The 18,054-nt window shown below is 36.2% G+C and overlaps 1 protein-coding gene across 1 annotated transcript in view; it reads right to left on the minus strand.

Moving 5' to 3' along the window:
• The window catches only part of LOC117327569 (vacuolar protein sorting-associated protein 13D-like), a 97,626-nt gene that overhangs the window by 77,740 nt on the left and 1,832 nt on the right, over nt 1-18,054 (minus strand). The window contains 22 exon segments of the mRNA XM_033884627.1: nt 425-537; nt 867-1,030; nt 1,341-1,431; nt 2,431-2,565; nt 3,029-3,158; nt 3,907-4,087; nt 6,939-7,030; nt 7,205-7,326; nt 7,497-7,657; nt 10,355-10,530; nt 11,267-11,422; nt 12,310-12,577; nt 13,121-13,222; nt 13,545-13,713; nt 14,050-14,291; nt 14,934-14,984; nt 15,607-15,732; nt 15,980-16,096; nt 16,520-16,612; nt 16,965-17,042; nt 17,159-17,271; nt 17,763-17,840. Of these exon segments, the coding sequence (XP_033740518.1) occupies nt 425-537; nt 867-1,030; nt 1,341-1,431; nt 2,431-2,565; nt 3,029-3,158; nt 3,907-4,087; nt 6,939-7,030; nt 7,205-7,326; nt 7,497-7,657; nt 10,355-10,530; nt 11,267-11,422; nt 12,310-12,577; nt 13,121-13,222; nt 13,545-13,713; nt 14,050-14,291; nt 14,934-14,984; nt 15,607-15,732; nt 15,980-16,096; nt 16,520-16,612; nt 16,965-17,042; nt 17,159-17,271; nt 17,763-17,840 (2,958 nt within the window).

Below are 18,054 nucleotides of genomic sequence, written 5' to 3' on the forward strand. Positions count from 1 at the left end.
TCCCTAATTTCATGGATCTGTGTTTGTCTTCTATTTATTCCCTAGTGTGTTTGCCTTCTATTCATTCCCTAGTTTTATGCATCTGTGTTTGTCTTCTATTTATTCCCTACTTTCATGGATCTGTGTTCGCCTTCTGTTTATTCCCTAGTTTTATGGATCTGTGTTTGCCTTCTATTTATTCCCTAGTTTTATGGATCTGTGTTCGCCTTCTGTTTATTCCCTAGTTTTATGGATCTGTGTTTGCCTTCTATTTATTCCCTAGTTTCATGGGTCTGTCTTTGCCTTCTATTTATTCCCTAGTTTCATGGATCTGTGTTTGTCTTCTTTTTATTCCCTAGTTTCATGGATCTGTTTGTCTTCTATTTATTCCCTAATTTCACGGATCTGTGTTTGTCAGAAACTATTATCAATCAACAACACTGACCTCTACTCTGGACCTCAAGTGTCATAGCATTGATGGTAAACTTGGCCAGCATTAGACGTGAATCCTCCAACACCTCCTTCATCTTGTCACTCATTTTCTTCTCAGAAGCAGAACTGTAAAGGGTGGAACATAAGGCATGAAATTCTATCCTAAAGCTGTAAAAATAGGTATTGACTTTAATAATGTTCTAAAGCAATTAGAATTTTTGTTTTCATACACCATTAGCTGTTATGAAGACTCAAACTCCCAGCAACTAGAATTTTTCACTCACAAATATGAAGCTGATTTACCTGAGTAACTTGATCTATGGATAATTACTTCAAAAATCTTAATATTTTATTTCTGAATTGCATTAGTTTTAATACCACATTTTATAACATCATGATCAGATGCTGATAATTTGCTGAAGTTGTGGTATTAAACTCACCCTAGATCTACATACCTGGTGTTAAGTGAAAGGTTTTCAGTGTGTGAACTGATATCTACCCCAGACACAGACTCTGTCATGGATATGCCACTTCCAGAGGATGACAGATCAGGACCGAGTGGTGAGGAGGCAGATGTGGGCTGACTCAATATATCCAAACACCGGTGAATGGCCAGCATCTAAAGAATCATTCAGTAACAGTAACAAATTTGTCTCAGATTAATTATTTTTTTTAAACTGTAGTTAGTCCAAACATACAGAAAATGGTGACTATCATATTCCCCACTATGTATAATAAATCTTTTCACCAATATTCTCCCACCAAGCCTGGAGCATACAAAGTAAACCTTAGGTATTTCATTTAATGAAAGGAGGGTATAATGAACAATACATTAAGGGATTAAAGTCAAAATCCTTTCAGTGAAAAACTTAAGATAAATATGTGATCTTCACAGTCAACTAGACAGAGAAACTTAAGGTCATGCCCACCTTTTGCTCATTGATGTGGAGAGTGAGACAAGGCATGTTTCCACTTAAAGTTGTTGTCGGCCATTCTGGGTCAGGTGTATAAATCAGACGCCTGAAAAATTATAAATCTCAACATCGGATTTTCTAATAAAGTGAGTGAATCACAGGGTTGCCAACAACTAAAGATACCTAAGTGGGAGATCTCTCACCAAGGGATTGTTGAAAGTGGGATATTTAGCAACGATTTTCATCATATAGTACCCCAAAACTGTTTTATTAGTTTAACAGGATATTAAAGAATTATGATATTTTAAAATGCACATCTAGATGCCATGGTCATTGGTATTAAGAAAACTTGATTTAATCTTTCATTTTTAATGAACAGTAAATTGTTATCATAAAATACAAGTGGATATACAATACATATTGTTATATATATTGATATTAAGTATAATTACATTTTAGTATTCATTTTATTTTCAATCTTTTTTTGTTTTGTTTTGGTCTAATTGCTGTAATTTTTTATCTAATTATTTGTTAATCAACTCCCTTTGTTTCTAAATAATATATAATTGTGTTTGAAATACAATGTACTACATGATATGGAAATCCAGAATTTTTATAGCAGTGTCCAACGTTTCTATTACAATTACCCATGGCCGAACAAAGATGGTGGCCTGTACAAACTCTTTGCTACTGTTTAGTACGACGTTTCCACATTCATATCATTTTTATGTCAGTAAATCATTCTCAGTTATTACTAGTGTTTGTTTTCAAAATGATGTCCTTTACTCCTAAATCAAAAACCTTATTAATAAACACTCTTATTAAATCAGACTAATTGTTTTCATGTCACCTCCTTTGTATTCATAAACAATGCATAGCCCAAGTGTCCGGATTAATATGAGCCAGACATGATTAAAAATATTAGGCACTGCATTCCTTGCAATCTGGTACATTACTAATTATATGGCTTGATGTGTTTTAGAGAGTCTGAGAAATTTTTGAATAATGTGAGATTTTGTCTAACACCCCACGGAAGAGGTCTTTCTGGGAGAAACCTTTGAACATTGCGAGTCTCCCTTAATTCTTGTATTTGAGAAAAACTTACCTCTCAAACTGGAGGTTGAGACTGAGTTTGTCTATGACGTGAAGGTGGGTGGAACTACGGCTACCTCTGGTGTAACGCCAGTTATCTGTCATCTTGCCTACCATCACCTGGAGGTCTGACAGCTCCAAATTGTATCTGTAATAATATCAGAAGTTTGGTACGGAAATGAATTTAATGGGGGCATGACTGGCGCTTTTAAAAAATAGCGATGAAAATGACATTGAAAAGGATATTATATCACAGTAAGTTGACTGTAAATAACAATAGCAGTCTTACCTATATAACTGAAACTATCTAATCTTAAAAAGGTTGAAATCATTTTTTACATGTTTTTCTCTATTAGCCTTAACTTTAAATTCTCAACTCTACATTTGGTTGTTATCAAATAATTCAAAGATATTCTCATCAAATACAAACAGGTTAACATAATCTGCTCAAATCACATGAATAAAATGACTCCATATGAAAACCTAAGGAACAATAATAGTTGATTCTGTGCATTACACATTACAGTTTTTCTCGGAGTGACAATATAAGCACTATGCATATAAACGAAATGAATTGATTCGTTTCTAGTACATAATTTTCAGCCACATACTTGTCATAAAGCTTCTCAAACAACGATGATTCTGACAAGCTGTTGTCCAGAGGGATGTACTCAGGTTTGGCCTCTTCTGTCTCACCATCCAATTCATTGGGAGGTGTTGACAGGGGTGTTTGGAAGTCATCTGAAAAACAGGCATTATTTTTCTCTTTTTTTTTTTAAAGTTCCTTATTTTTTGCAATTCAATTTAACAGGATCCAGGATCAGGATTATTTGAAAATGATACATGTATGAGGGCTGATTGATAAGTTGTGAGCCTCATATTGAAGGATTTGAATTTTGCTGCACATATTGTATTATTATCAACATAATCACCTTCAGCATCTATACACTTTTGCCAGTAGTGTTTAAGGGCCTCAATGCCACTTTTATAGAACTCCTCTTCTTGGCTGTTCAGAAAGTCACCCACTGCATGTTAGGGTTAGTGTGCCTAAAATAGCTGTTTTCAATTTTGGAAATAGATGAAAGTCTGATGGAGCAAGATCAGGTGAATAAGCAGATGCTCAATCAATTTAAAGCCACAATCGTGAATGGCAATGACAAACTCTTTCACCCTAACCCTAACACTAAACGATTTTGTTCATTTTGCAAAAGCCGCTTGTCTTGTTTTCTTTAGAGTGCTACCTTGCCCATATAAACTAACCAAATGAATGAGACCAGTCCTTGGGCACACGGCCCTTTATAGTCAGAGAATAGAGTAGGACTTAAAAATAACATCCTTGAATACCTCCTTCAATATGAGGCTCACGACTTATCAATCAGCCCTCGTATCAGTATCAGAAAATAATATATTTATTCTCAGTTAATCAGGATTTTGTTTTTTTAACATTAAATTTAGATAATTTGACTTTGCTATTCTGACCCAGACTTACCATCATTGTCTTCCATTGGTTTCTCTTCCTGCTGTTGAGGAGAGGACAACTTTTTGTTGTAGACATGCAGATGTCCCAAATCTATAACAACTACCCGAGTGTCAACATCTGCAAGATTTTCTGGGACTATAATTTGTGGGGCAGAAATGTCTAACTTGATGTCCCATCTCTTTGCTTGCAACTAAAACAAAAAAGAAACAGATTACTGATATATGTGTATGGTTTTACAGTTTAAACAAGGTTTTCTTCTGGTCAAACTTTATTTTTTCTTTAAATTTCAAAAAAAGTTTTCATATTCTTGTATTAATTTTAGTCAGTTATCTGTTAAAATATATTTACTTATGTTTTTCCTGTCTAGATTATGACAGGATATCTATGTTGTCACACAGCTGTACCATTTTACATTATTATTTAATATTATTATTATTATAGTTTTCTTTTTTTTTTTTCATTTCAATTTTGATTTTTTAAAGGAAGTTGACTCAGATGAATAAATTGACAGCATATAATTAATATTAATATGACCCATACAATCATTCAATTGCTTATAAAATAATACATTCCAATCTTCAAATAAATTAAGTTAAAACCTACACAAGTCTTGTATTTCAAAACAAGAGGCCCATGGGCCTTAACGGTCATCTGACAAACACTTACACTTACAGCAGGGACACACCCCTCAATCCAGCATTATTACCATAAATTATTTATCGCAGCCAGTTATGTTTTAGATCAAATTTGGTTTTTATCCATTTAGCTTGTCCAGGAAGAGCAGCATCATAAAGCAAAATTTTAGCCAAGTTCCCATTTTTGGGGCATGCCCCTCTGTCCCAATGGGTCAGACAAGATTCATTTATATCAATTAGGATTGCCTTTCCCCAATGATGTTACATACTAAATATAGTTGTAATCAATTAAGGCATTAAGGAGGAATTGCATTTTAAAGAAATGTTTAACCTAAGCGCTCCTTTTGCCCCATCTTTTTTTCCCCAGGGGTCAAACCTGTCTCATTAAAAAATATGATTGCCGTCACCTTATGTTTCACATCAAATTAGGTTGTAATCCACCAAAAGGTTAGGGAGGATTAGGATTTAACAGCAAATATTCACCAAAGTTCCCCTTTTGGGGCCCTGCCCCTCAGGCCCCAGGGGTCACACTAGCCTCGTTTATATAAAATATGACCACCCTTCCCAAAGGATGTTTCACACCATATTTCGTATCAATCCACCCAAGGGTTAGAGAGAAGTAGGATTTATAGCAAAAATTCACCAAAGTTCCCCTTTTGGGGCCCCGCCCCTCTGGCCCTAGGGGTCAAACCAGCCTCATTTATATAAAATATGATTGTCCTCCTCCAATGATGTTTCACACCAAATTTGGTAATAATTCACTATGGGGGTTAGGAGGAGTAGTATTTTAAAGCAAAATTTCATCAAAGTTCCCCTTTTGGGGCCCTGCCCTTCTGGCCCCAGGGGCCACACCAGCCTAATTTATATAAAATATGACCACCTTCCCCCAATGATGTTTCACACCATATCTTGTTGAAATCCACCAAAGGGTTAAGGAGGAGTAGGATTTTATAGCAAAATTTCATCAAAGTTCCCCATTTGGGGCCCCGCCCCTCTGGCCCCAGGGGCCACACCAGCCTCATTTATATAAAATATGACCACCCTCCCCCAATGATGTTTCACACAATATCTGGTTGAAATCCACCAAAGGGTTAAGGATGAGTAGGATTTTATAGCAAAATTTCATCAAAGTTCCCTTTTTTGGGCCCGTCACTCTGGCCCCAGGGCTCACACCAGCCTCATTTATGTAAAATATGACCACCCTCCCCCAATGATGCTTCACACCAAATTTAGTTGTAATCCACCAAAGGGTAAAGGAGGAGTAGGATTTTATAGCAAATATCCACCAAAGTTCCCTATTTAGGGCCTGCGCGGCCCCTCTGGCCCTAGGGGTCAGACCAGTCTCGTTTATATAAAATATGATTGTCCTCCTCCAACGATGTTCCACACCAATTTTTGTAATAATCTACTTTTGGGTTTTGGAGGAGTAGTATTTTAAAGCAAAATTTCATCAAAGTTGCCCTTTTGGGGCCCCGCATCTCTGGCCCCAGGGGTCACACTAGCCTCATTTATATAAAATATGACCACCCTCCCCAAATGATTTTTCACAACATATCTGGTTGAAATCTACTAAAGGGTTAAGGAGGAGTAGGATTTTATAGCAAAATTTCATCAAAGTTCCCCTTTTGGGGCCCCGCCCCTCAGGCCCCAGGGGTCACACTAGCCTCATTTATATAAAATATGACCGCCCTCCCCAAATGATGTTTCACAACATATCTGGTTGAAATCCACTAAAGGGTTAAGGAGGAGTAGGATTTTATAGCAAAATTTCATCAAAGTTCCCCATTTGGGGCCCCGCCCCTCAGGCCCCAGGGGTCACACTAGCCTCAATTATATAAAATATGACCGCCCTCCCCAAATGATGTTTCACAACATATCTGGTTGAAATCCACCAAAGGGTTAAGGAGGAGTAGGATTTTATAGCAAAATTTCATCAAAGTTCCCCTTTTGGGGCCCCGCCCCTCAGGCCCCAGGGGTCACACCAACTTCATTTATATAAAATATGACCGCCCTCCCCCAATGATGTTTCACACCAAATTTAGTTGTAATCCACCCAAGGGTAAAGGAGGAGTAGGATTTTATAGCAATATTCACCTAAGTTCCCTTTTCGGCGCCCTGCCCTTCTGGCCCCAGGGGTCAGACCAGCCTCATTTATATAAAATATGATTGCCCTCCCCCAATGATGCTTCAAACCAAATTTGGAAGTAATCCACCCAAGCATTAAGGAGGAGTAGCGTTTTGAAAGAAAAAGTTTACGGACGGCGCACGGCGCACGGCGGACGGCGGACGGCGCACGGCGCACGGCGGACGACGACGGACGAAGCACGATGACTATAGGTCATCCTGACCCTTTGGGTCAGATGACCTAATAAAAATACTGTCCCAATTTAGGTTATATAACATTACCTTTTCATCTCCTTCTAATATCTGGTCCAGAGTTTGTTTCAGTTCTGCTTTAGTTTGTTCTTTCAGAAATTCATACTGACGTCTGGCAGCAGCTGAAAATAAATTAAACATTGTTATAATTGCAACAATTTGTGTTTCTACTAACAACTGACTTGGCAACTTTAAACTAAGGTTACTTTTTAGTGCTCCAATCATAACAACATCAGTGGCAACACACAGTTTTTCAATTTTTCCAGTGTAGTGATTGAGAATATTGTAAAACATACCAGTAAGACGTAGCTGTGAGGTGCGAGATGTTCCCATATTCTTAGTGGAGAAAAATTCCCGGATTTTCCTTATAGTACTTGGATTGTATACAATATCCAATGGTTTGGTTTCTATGATAACCCTGAAAAAAATAGAATAATAATCCTACATTAATGAGTTTCTCATAGTTGGACTTATTACAGTATAAAATCGCTTGTTCCATCTTTATTTCATAAACGAATAACTTTGGTCCAACTGATCCAACCATTTGTACGATAAGAAAAAAAGGGACGCTGGAAGATCTATACATACCGATAGTTTGCATTAGTATTAACAGGATTCTTTTCATACATCAGCTCAAATATTTTATCTTCAGGTACGCTTGAAGCTGATCCCTCAGGAGACTTGGGAAGACGCAGAGGAGGCAAGGAAAAGCTGGAGTTCGGGGACTTTGTATGGGATGCTAGGCGATCCTACACAACAAATAACAATTATAGAGGCAAGGAAAAGCTGGAGTTCGGGGACTTTGTATGGGATGCTAGGCGATCCTACACAACAAATAACAATTATAGCTGCTTTAAAAAAAATCTGATTCCTCTTGAAGTCCTCAATTTGCTAAATCAAGAAGGATTGAAGTCTGATCATAAAAAAGTTTTAGAATGCATAGTTATTAAATTAAAAGTATTTTTTTTTTAAATATGAGAACATTATTAACAAGAGGCCCATGGGCCTTAACGGTCATCTGACAAACACTTACACTCACAGCAGGGACACACACCCCAATCCAGCATTATTACCATAAATTATTTATCGCAGCCAGTTATGTTTTAGATCAAATTTGGTTTTTATCCATTTAGCTTGTCCAGGAAGAGCAGCATCATAAAGCAAAATTTTAGCCAAGTTCCCATTTTTGGGGCATGCCCCTCTGTCCCAATGGGTCAGACAAGACTCATTTATATCAATTAGGATTGCCTTTCCCCAATGATGTTTCATACTAAATATGGTTGTAATCAATTCAGGCATTAAGGAGGAATTGCATTTTTAAGAAATGTTTAACCTAAGCGCTCCTTTTGCCCCATCTTTTTTTCCCCAGGGGTCAAACCTGTCTCATTAAAAAATATGATTGCCGTCACCTTATGTTTCACATCAAATTTGGTTGTAATCCACCAAAAGGTTAGGGAGGATTAGGATTTAACAGCAAATATTCACCAAAGTTCCCCTTTTGGGGCCCTGCCCCTCAGGCCCCAGGGGTCACACTAGCCTCGTTTATATAAAATATGACCATCCTTCCCAAAGGATGTTTCACACCATATTTCGTATTAATCCACCCAACGGTTAGAGAGAAGTAGGATTTATAGCAAAAATTCACCAAAGTTCCCCTTTTGGGGCCCCGCCCCTCTGGCCCTAGGGGTCAAACCAGCCTCATTTATATAAAATATGATTGTCCTCCTCCAATGATGTTTCACACCAAATTTGGTAATAATTCACTATGGGTGTTAGGAGGAGTAGGATTTTACAGCAAAATTTCATCAAAGTTCCCCTTTTGGGGCCCCGCCCCTCTGGCCCCAGGGGCCACACCAGCCTCATTTATATAAAATATGACCACCCTCCACCAATGATGTTTCACACAATATCTGGTTGAAATCCACCAAAGGGTTAAGGACGAGTAGGATTTTATAGCAAAATTTCATCAAAGTTCCCTTTTTTGGGCCCGTCACTCTGGCCCCAGGGCTCACACCAGCCTCATTTATACAAAATATGACCACCCTCCCCCAATGATGTTTCACAACATATCTGGTTGAAATCTACTAAAGGGTTAAGGAGGAGTAGGATTTTATAGCAAAATTTCATCAAAGTTCCCCATTTGGGGCCCCACCCCTCAGGCCCCAGGGGTCACACTAGCCTCATTTATATAAAATATGACCGCCCTCCCCAAATGATGTTTCACAACATATCTGGTTGAAATCCACTAAAGGGTTAAGGAGGAGTAGGATTTTATAGCAAAATTTCATCAAAGTTCCCCATTTGGGGCCCCGCCCCTCAGGCCCTAGTGGTCACACCAGCCTCATTTATATAAAATATGACCGCCCTCCCCAAATGATGTTTCACAACATATCTGGTTGAAATCCACTAAAGGGTTAAGGAGGAGTAGGATTTTATAGCAAAATTTCATCAAAGTTCCCCTTTTGGGGCCACGCCCCTCAGGCCCCAGGGGTCACACCAACTTCATTTATATAAAATATGACCACCCTCCCCCAATGATGTTTCACACCAAATTTAGTTGTACTCCACCTAAGGGTAAAGGAGGAGTAGGATTTTATAGCAATATTCACCTAAGTTCCCTTTTTGGGGCCCCGCCCTTCTGGCCCCAGGGGTCAGACCAGCCTCATTTATATAAAATATGATTGCCCTCCCCCAATGATGCTTCAAACCAAATTTGGAAGTAATCCACCCAAGCGTTAAGGAGGAGTAGCGTTTTGAAAGAAAAAGTTTACGGACGGCGCACGGCGCACGGCGGACGACGACGGACGAAGCACGATGACTATAGGTCATCCTGACCCTTTGGGTCAGATGACCTAATAAAAGCCTGGCAAGTTTTTAACACATGATAAATGTCTGACAAACACCTTTGTTCTGAGGACCGAAAATAGATTATTCAAAAGTTATCATAATATTTTTATTTTAATAATTTCACATCCAGTATTTAGTTAGGTAGACTTCACAAGTAGGTTCCCTTTGGTCCTTAGTTGTGCCCATTTGACTTTGAGTCTGATCAGGAAAACAAAATGGCCAATAGATGGTATCGTTGATTTTGACAGTAGAAGTTTGTTGAGAAGTACTTTAGATATATTTCTCAAACTTTACATGTAGGTTCCCCAATTTGGACCAAGTTGTGCCCATTCAATTTTGAGCTTGATCAAAAAAACACAATTGAGGACAGATGGCTTCTGATTGTGACAGTCCAAGTTTGTTATTGCTATTTCTTGAAAAGTATTAAAGAGGTATTTCTCAAATTCAACTTGTAGGTTCCCTTTGGTCCATAGTTGTGGTCATTTAATTCTCACACAGTGACTCAGTATTTACTAGATCGGTAGACTTCGTTCTATTGAAATACACATAAAGAATGCCACTTGATTCAGAGTACTCTGCAACGCCACGGTTGTACTTACCTTAACCTGTGGTGATATCATATTCGGGAAGCTGGCATTTGTGATCATTTTGTCCCGTAGATACAGACCGGAGACACTGGCACCAAACTTCATGGCCCGAGTTCGCGGTCGAGATTCAAACATCATATTGATGGTGGTACACTCTAGCTCCAAAAGTGTCACCAATGGATGGTCATCTGAAATTATCATTTTATTGTAATTATTATTTAGATCATACATATCTTTCATACATTGCACATAGACACTGCAAAGGTTGTTTTCTTTCAAGTTTTTATTTTTTCTATTTCTTTTTTTGCTGTTATTGAGAAGGGAACAAAACTGCCAAAATACCTGGCATTGAAACTAAAAATTGCTTTTATTATAGATGAAATATTCAAAGTCTTTATCGCAATTTTGCCAGATAATATCCATCTCTATTTTTGCAGTGTTACTGCAAAAATCTGAACCATCAAGGACAAAATTTACAGTAAGCTATAATTTTAAAATCATATATTAATTAAGCAATTGGATTTATCTTCAAATCTGGGTTTACCTCTGAATTCTGGCTTTGTTCATTTTTAAATTCTGGGTAAATTGTGGGTTAAGCACCCAAATTCTGGATTTATCTTTAAATTCTGGGTTGACCTCCAAATTCTGGATTTATCTTTAAATTCTTGGTTTTTACCTCTAAATTCTAGCTTTAAATTAGTTCATTTTTAAACTCTCGGTTAACCACCAAATTCTGGATTTATCTTTAAATTCTGGGTTAAGCTCATTCTGAGTGAGGATGTTAAGATAATACAGATTACTTGAGTGTTTTCATAACAATGACAACTAATTTAAAAATTGTTGTATCTTTTTCTTCATATATTTCAATGACTAACCAACCAATAATCTTAGACCTTTAAAATGTTAATATTTGCTTGAACTTACCATCTGACCTTTGACCTAATACTCCATCAGGATTTGGACAGAGGAGCTTAAATGAGCCCGAGTCGAGGCTGAAATTGAGCTTGGCAAACACAGAATCTTTCTTCAGAAATGTCATGTTCTCTGAGGTGTCCTGTATAACATCCATCAACTCTTGTTCTGAAAACAAGACATAATGTATGATATTCTGAAACAATTCTTGAAACAATTTCATATAACTTTGCATCCAGTAGTATGTACTAAGCACCAATTTGTTTACAAATAAGTAAAGGATCATTTCTATAACTACAAATTACTTCTGAAACAAGAAAAGTTGCAAAATTCTACTCATGTGGGAATCTACTTTTTCAGACCTATACAGCAATACATGTCCCATACTGGCCCCTGCCAATGATAAAGAAACTGGGGATTTTCTAAAAGATAGTAGCAGTGACCTTGACCCCACAACCCTGCAACTGGAACTTGTCCGAGATCTTAAAGGAGATTCTTTATAGTTGTGTGAATCCTTCAAGGAACAAGCTTAAGCATGCTAGGTATTGCTAAAGCAAAACAAGTACCCTACCTGCCCCAACTTAAAATAGTAATAGTGACCTTGACCTTGCTCCAAAAACCCTAAAACTCAAACTCGATCTGCAGCTACACATAAAAGAAAGAAGTGAGAGGACGGACTGACAGACAGACGGATGCGGAGGAAATTTATAGTCCCTGAGGTTTCACCAGTAGGGGACTAATAAAGCCGCTAGATCGCTGAAAAACTTTGGTGTTATATACATACGTACATACAAGATGAAACCTATATTCACCCTGCTTAGTTTCACCAGTAGGGGACTAATAACTAACAGCATTTAAGTGTTTCCTGATGAAATATCAACACGTCATTAAATGTACTGTGACAATTTCAAATTTGCATACCTTCAACAACAATTAGTTAATTTTATGATTTATATTTGAAAAAGCAATAAAATATTCTTTTTAAAGAAGTGTCAAACTTGAGACTGATATACATGTATATAAACGAAGCAAATAATCTAAACATCAGCCTTTACCTAATTGAGATTCTGTTTTGTCTAGGCTCCCTCTAGTCTTAGCCATTTTGGTAGGAGGTTCTCCAGAGCTATCATCCAGGTTTTCCTTCTTGTCGTGTGACTGGGTTGTATCTGTTTTAGTGGCTCCACCCTCAGTTCCAGGGTCTGAAGTTCCATACCATCCACCCCACCCAGGGAACCAACGCTGTAACACTCCCTTCTGTTCTTCGGGTTTCTCATTCGGGGTCACAGCCACTGGCACAGGACTCACCTCTTTCTCAATAGCCACCTGGAAATATTGAATGTGAAAAAGAACAGATTTGTAAGTTCATTTGAACTGTTTTTGTGCAATGAATCTGTTAAATATCAAATTCTTAAATGCGTTTTGGTTGGCTGGATGGTCACTGGTTTACTGCCTACATGACATCTATTGGCAGATTTCGTCTCGCTAACTATAACCGTGTTCACCATCAATATAACAGCACTTCTTCTTCTAATTTTAATTTCACTATGATTATAATTGTACAATAACACTCAAGTTTAATCAATTCCATATTAAAGGAACCCAACTTTTTTGTTTTAGAAAACCCGGCTTTCAAATGTTTTTCATGAATTCATATATATCTTTACAGCAACAATTATGCAGGACTCATGTTTTCCTTGCATGACATCATTCAGGTAAGACATCACAATATAGTAATCCGACAACAATACTTGATTGCATGTTTACTGCACACATTCCATATCATTTTGAATGGCAATATTGCATGGTAAATAGCTTTGGCTATAAATTAAAGTTTGATTTTGCAATCAAATTAAGTATAGTATCAACCTGTTCAAGTTTTCCTTCTCTTTTTGCCCGTAGAAAGGTCACCTCTCTCAAAATCTTCAGCTCCTCAAATGACCATTCTTCATCCATCTTGTTTTTATGGGTCTGAAAGAATGAAATCAATTGTTGACAGAGCATTCATGAAAGACCACACATAATTAGAATTTTTGAAAAATAAAACTTGTCATTGCTTTGTTCATGTATTTATTTATTATATATATACTCAACAAACAGAGGACCTGTAAGTAATACATGTATATATTCTCATATTTTTTTTGTTACCTGGTACATTTAGTATATATGCCTATATTATTATATTAAAAATGAAATGGATACAAGATAGGATATAAAGGGTGTAACTAGTAACATTAATCTGAAAGATCACTGTTACTTTATATAATATGTAGTAACTGTCATGATCACATACCAGATGGTCAAGATCCAGAATTTCTCCGGCCAGGAAGGACATGTAGGCATGGTGGTACTTGACCACATCCTTGACCCGTTGTGTCAGGAATGCTTTTGTCTGATGCCTGTTTCTCTCACTGACAATGTGTAGGTTGACCTGAATGGCATAGTTCCACCACAGCTTACAACTGAAAGTTCACATGTTAATATCTCTTACTAGTCTAGATAACATCTGTAATACACAGTGAATGAAATGTAAATGGAAAAGACAAATACTGTACAATAAATAAAATTTCCTACAACCATGATTATTGAAATTGTCTTACTTGTAATTGTTTTCCTGGTAAATATTGGAAAATACCTTCCATTATTATTTGGAATTTAATTTTCTGCTAAATCAAAGTTTGAACTTCTAAAAAGTCTAGTTTTGATATTACTAATTTAAACTATATATTCTTCATTAGTGCCTCATCAACACATTCAGAAATATTCTGTAAAATGACATTCACAACGTTAACACTCACTTGTTTTTTACACCAACTAGAGGGCGCCACTTTCTGTGTTTGAGTCGCCGGTCATATCGCTCCAGTTCCTTCAGCCATTGAATGATACACCTATATTGACTCTCACTGAGACAGAAGGCCATCTTCTCCAGATTCATATCAAGGGCAATACGAGGCAGACTGGGTGAACGCAAGGGTAGGACAGATGTGTTCCTTTTCAAACGTGTCTGGGCACTGATAGGTGCTAGGATGTATTCATGGTCCTGTAAACAAGGCAATACGTGTGACTCGATGCTAGTCAAATCTGTAAAATCCTGCCAAAATCCTAATTCATTAAGCAAGCTTTGCTTGCAGTCTCAATATGAAGTTGAAACCAAGATTTAAGCTTTAAAAAAATCTTGCGGGTGGGTTTAAATTTGAAATCAAATTTTTTAAAGACGGTCAAATGAAAGTTAAAGTCAGCAGGTCTGCAAATGTAGTACCAATGGAAAGGTCTTGTCACAGAAGGTACACTTATATCAAATACCTGAGCTGTATCCTCATTAGTATTGACACAACACTGTTTTATAAAAACTTTAACCAAGGCGTCTACAGATGCTAATTTGGTGTATCTGACTACTCCAAGTGTATGTTACAGGAGATTTAGAAGCTTCATTGACGATTCAGATCCTTCAGTTGGTTATGGTTTTCATTGGAGATTAAGACTTTGTGAAGGTCAGCTGAGTGGTGTAAAAGTGGAGAGTACCTGGTGCACTAAATTTGGCTGGTGGAAATGTCTCCTAAGCCTAGTAGTAAGGTAATAGATCTAGATAGGCTTAGAGAGCAAAAGAATTGGTAAATCAGACCCCAGGGGGGGCAGGGTACTTATCATTGCTCCATCCATGTAATACTGAAGTGTAGCTTACCTTGATTTTGCCTGTTGAGTTGACCACATACATATCAGGGTTTAAGGCATTCTGTAACCAAAAGCAATTACAATGTCCTTATCTTTTAACATTATAAATGATAATCATAACGATACAATATAGTCTTATGTAGATGATTACACTGTAATATTATAACTTTATAACAAATCCACTATTACAGATTATCCACATTCAATAGTATATTACAATTGGATTGATTGAATTATCATTCAAGCATATATTCAAACCAAAACCTCCTATTTGGAAATCAGCAATATGATTTATTTACTGAATACTAATTTGCATATAAGGAGAAGTCAACTCCTTAACAGTACACAATATAAATACAGCCAAGAAAACCCTAGCAAAACATTTAGAAGACTTAGAGTTTGGTGTTCTTCTTTTGTTAGTTTTTTTTTTTTCGTTTTTTTTCGGGTTTTTTTTACCAATGCAAATGAATTTAGCCACTTAATCATAAAACAGCCAAATTTCAGGATCAATTCCAAAAAATTATTCTGGAATGTTTTCGTGTTAGTTGCAATTTTTTTTTATTTTGGATCAATCTTAAAAAAAAAACTTTTACGGAACCATTTTCAGAATCTATCCCAAAAAATTATTTCTGGAGAACAATTTATGGGACCAATAAATCATTCCAAACTGTGAAGAAACTCACTGCTAGCTGAGATATTGGGAGATCTCCAAGCATCTTGGCATCTGCATCAAGGTAGCATGAGAAATTCTGCAGATCAACCAGCTTATATACCATATCTGCTAGGCTGGTACTCACAAACTTAGGGGTCTGAGGACATAGAAATATTTAGCAAAAGGTATTAGTGAGAAAGAAAATAAATCGGCAATGAAAGAGAAAATACTTGGTAATCTTCTCATATCTATGCTTATCCTGTTCTTCGGCAGGTAGTAAATAGTAAAAGTTAATAACTGAAATGTGATTTCATCAAACTATCTAACACTGTCAATAAATACAATTAATGTCAGGAGAATATTACTTGGTTTGGTGATCATTATAGCAAATGAATCAAACTTACTCCTTCCTCATCTGTACTCTGTGCACTCAGACTTTTAATGGTCACACCGAATGCAAACGGACAATTGGGTATCAGCTCATCATCTTCATAGCGGATATGTACATCTTTTATTTTCAGCTGGAATAAGAAATTAGTAGGACTTAAAATGTTACAGAAAAAAATGAATAATTTGAAAAAAATATTTAAGGAAGAAATTCATAACGTAAAAATTACCTTAAAATTTCTTTTAAGTTGTCTCAAATCCTTTCTCTTTCGCATGTTTTTTCCAGTCAGTTAAATAATTTTATGTTGACAGGTACCAGTGCCTTATATTTATTTTATTTTATTTCTCAAATACCGACAAACCTACTATTTAATATAAAGAAAAGGTCTGTTTGATATTTTGTTGTTAACTTCCTTCACTGTTACAGTCGAGTGTAGATGCTGGAGAGACAAAGTCTAACTTTATAAATAAGATGGACCAGTTATATTTTCATATTGTAAAATACGATTTATAAGGCATAACCTAAATCATTTTTTTGGATTTTTCCTAAATCCTACCTGTAAGTTTTCGAGTATATTGGTGGCCAGCGAGGTACCGTAGGAGAACCAGGAGGCACCATACCCTTCTGCTGCCTTCTCAACTTTCAGCACCTGTCAATAATATCACGGTAATTAAGGTTTAATACATATAAAATGAAAATAAATTAAAAAAGCACAGCACTATCATTAATGAATGTGACAAGATTTTTAATTCATTATACCAATAAGTTTTTATTGGATTCAGTATCATGCTATATAACAACAATCCTATGTGATATTCATAGTAACATTTTTTTTAAGTGTCTGTCGTGTGTGGTATTGATACTTAGTACTTGTGGTGAGTGGTTTTAATATAATACTACAAGTCATTTTCTTGGTCTATATATATATATAACAAGTTGAAACTAGATGCATTTGATTCCTGACTAGAACATGACAAACATGAATAACCTTTATTCCATACCTGCCATTTTTTTTCTAAAGCTTCCAGCATGCTAGCCTTCTTGGCCTGTTCAGCTTTCTTGACTTTTTCTTCATTGTACTAGAAGCAGAAGATAAGGACAACATCAATGACAAAATTTTATCATAAAAAGTCACTCTTGACTGGAAAAAATATATATCAATAATTATTAGTAGTAAATATATCAAACGACCTACCTCTGAATGTTTCAAAGGCCCAGCTAGCAAATACAGCTTTTCGATCGAGACAACCCATGGCTCACTTCTGAGTCGACTTATTGGTATCTGTAGTGTTATTTTACCAATGAAACCTGTAAATATCAAAGCTCATACTTAACATGCAGTGATTTATATAACAAAAGGTGAACTTTCACAGCTTTCTTATACATGAAATGTGCATGTGTATCTTTACTGTCCTTGCACATATCTATGTACCAGCTATGAATATTTGTTATAGCATATATGAAACCATATTTTCAAATTTACCATAAATGATTTTATCTATATATTTGACACGTCATAACCTGTACTTTTACAAATTAAATGCTTGTGCAAGAGAAACACACTGATACATTTAATACCTTAAATATTACTTCAGTATGTGTACGTATACCTTAATAGACTTGGTATTGAATAAAACTGCATAAGCTGTTTAATCAAACTTTGGAAAAAACTGCTTATGTTAACGAGGACAAAAAGGGTAACTGTGCTATCATGTTTATGAGGTCTGATACCAAGATGATGAGAATTAATATAAATCTTCAGAAATACATTTCTTGTTATCAAGGGAAGATTTCCTCACCAGATTTGACCTGTAGTGGAAGATCAAAACTCTTCAAGGCATCCTTTTTAAGTGGAAGATTCTCAAGTTCCACAGCACCTGAAACAGAATTGATATACTTAAATATATAAGCTTAACTATTTCTAATTATAGCTGTTGTAGGTACGTATACTATGCTGCTAGTTTATTGTTTTCAAGGAAAACCTTTTAAACTTTAAAGGATATATAAAACAACGTAAAAGTATACATATTTTTTGAAATAATTCATAATGTAAATTAATTTAACCTTTTTAATGATAAAGTATAAAAATAC

This window comes from Pecten maximus, chromosome 5 (assembly GCF_902652985.1).
Source record: "Pecten maximus chromosome 5, xPecMax1.1, whole genome shotgun sequence".
Classification (NCBI taxonomy): domain Eukaryota; kingdom Metazoa; phylum Mollusca; class Bivalvia; order Pectinida; family Pectinidae; genus Pecten; species Pecten maximus.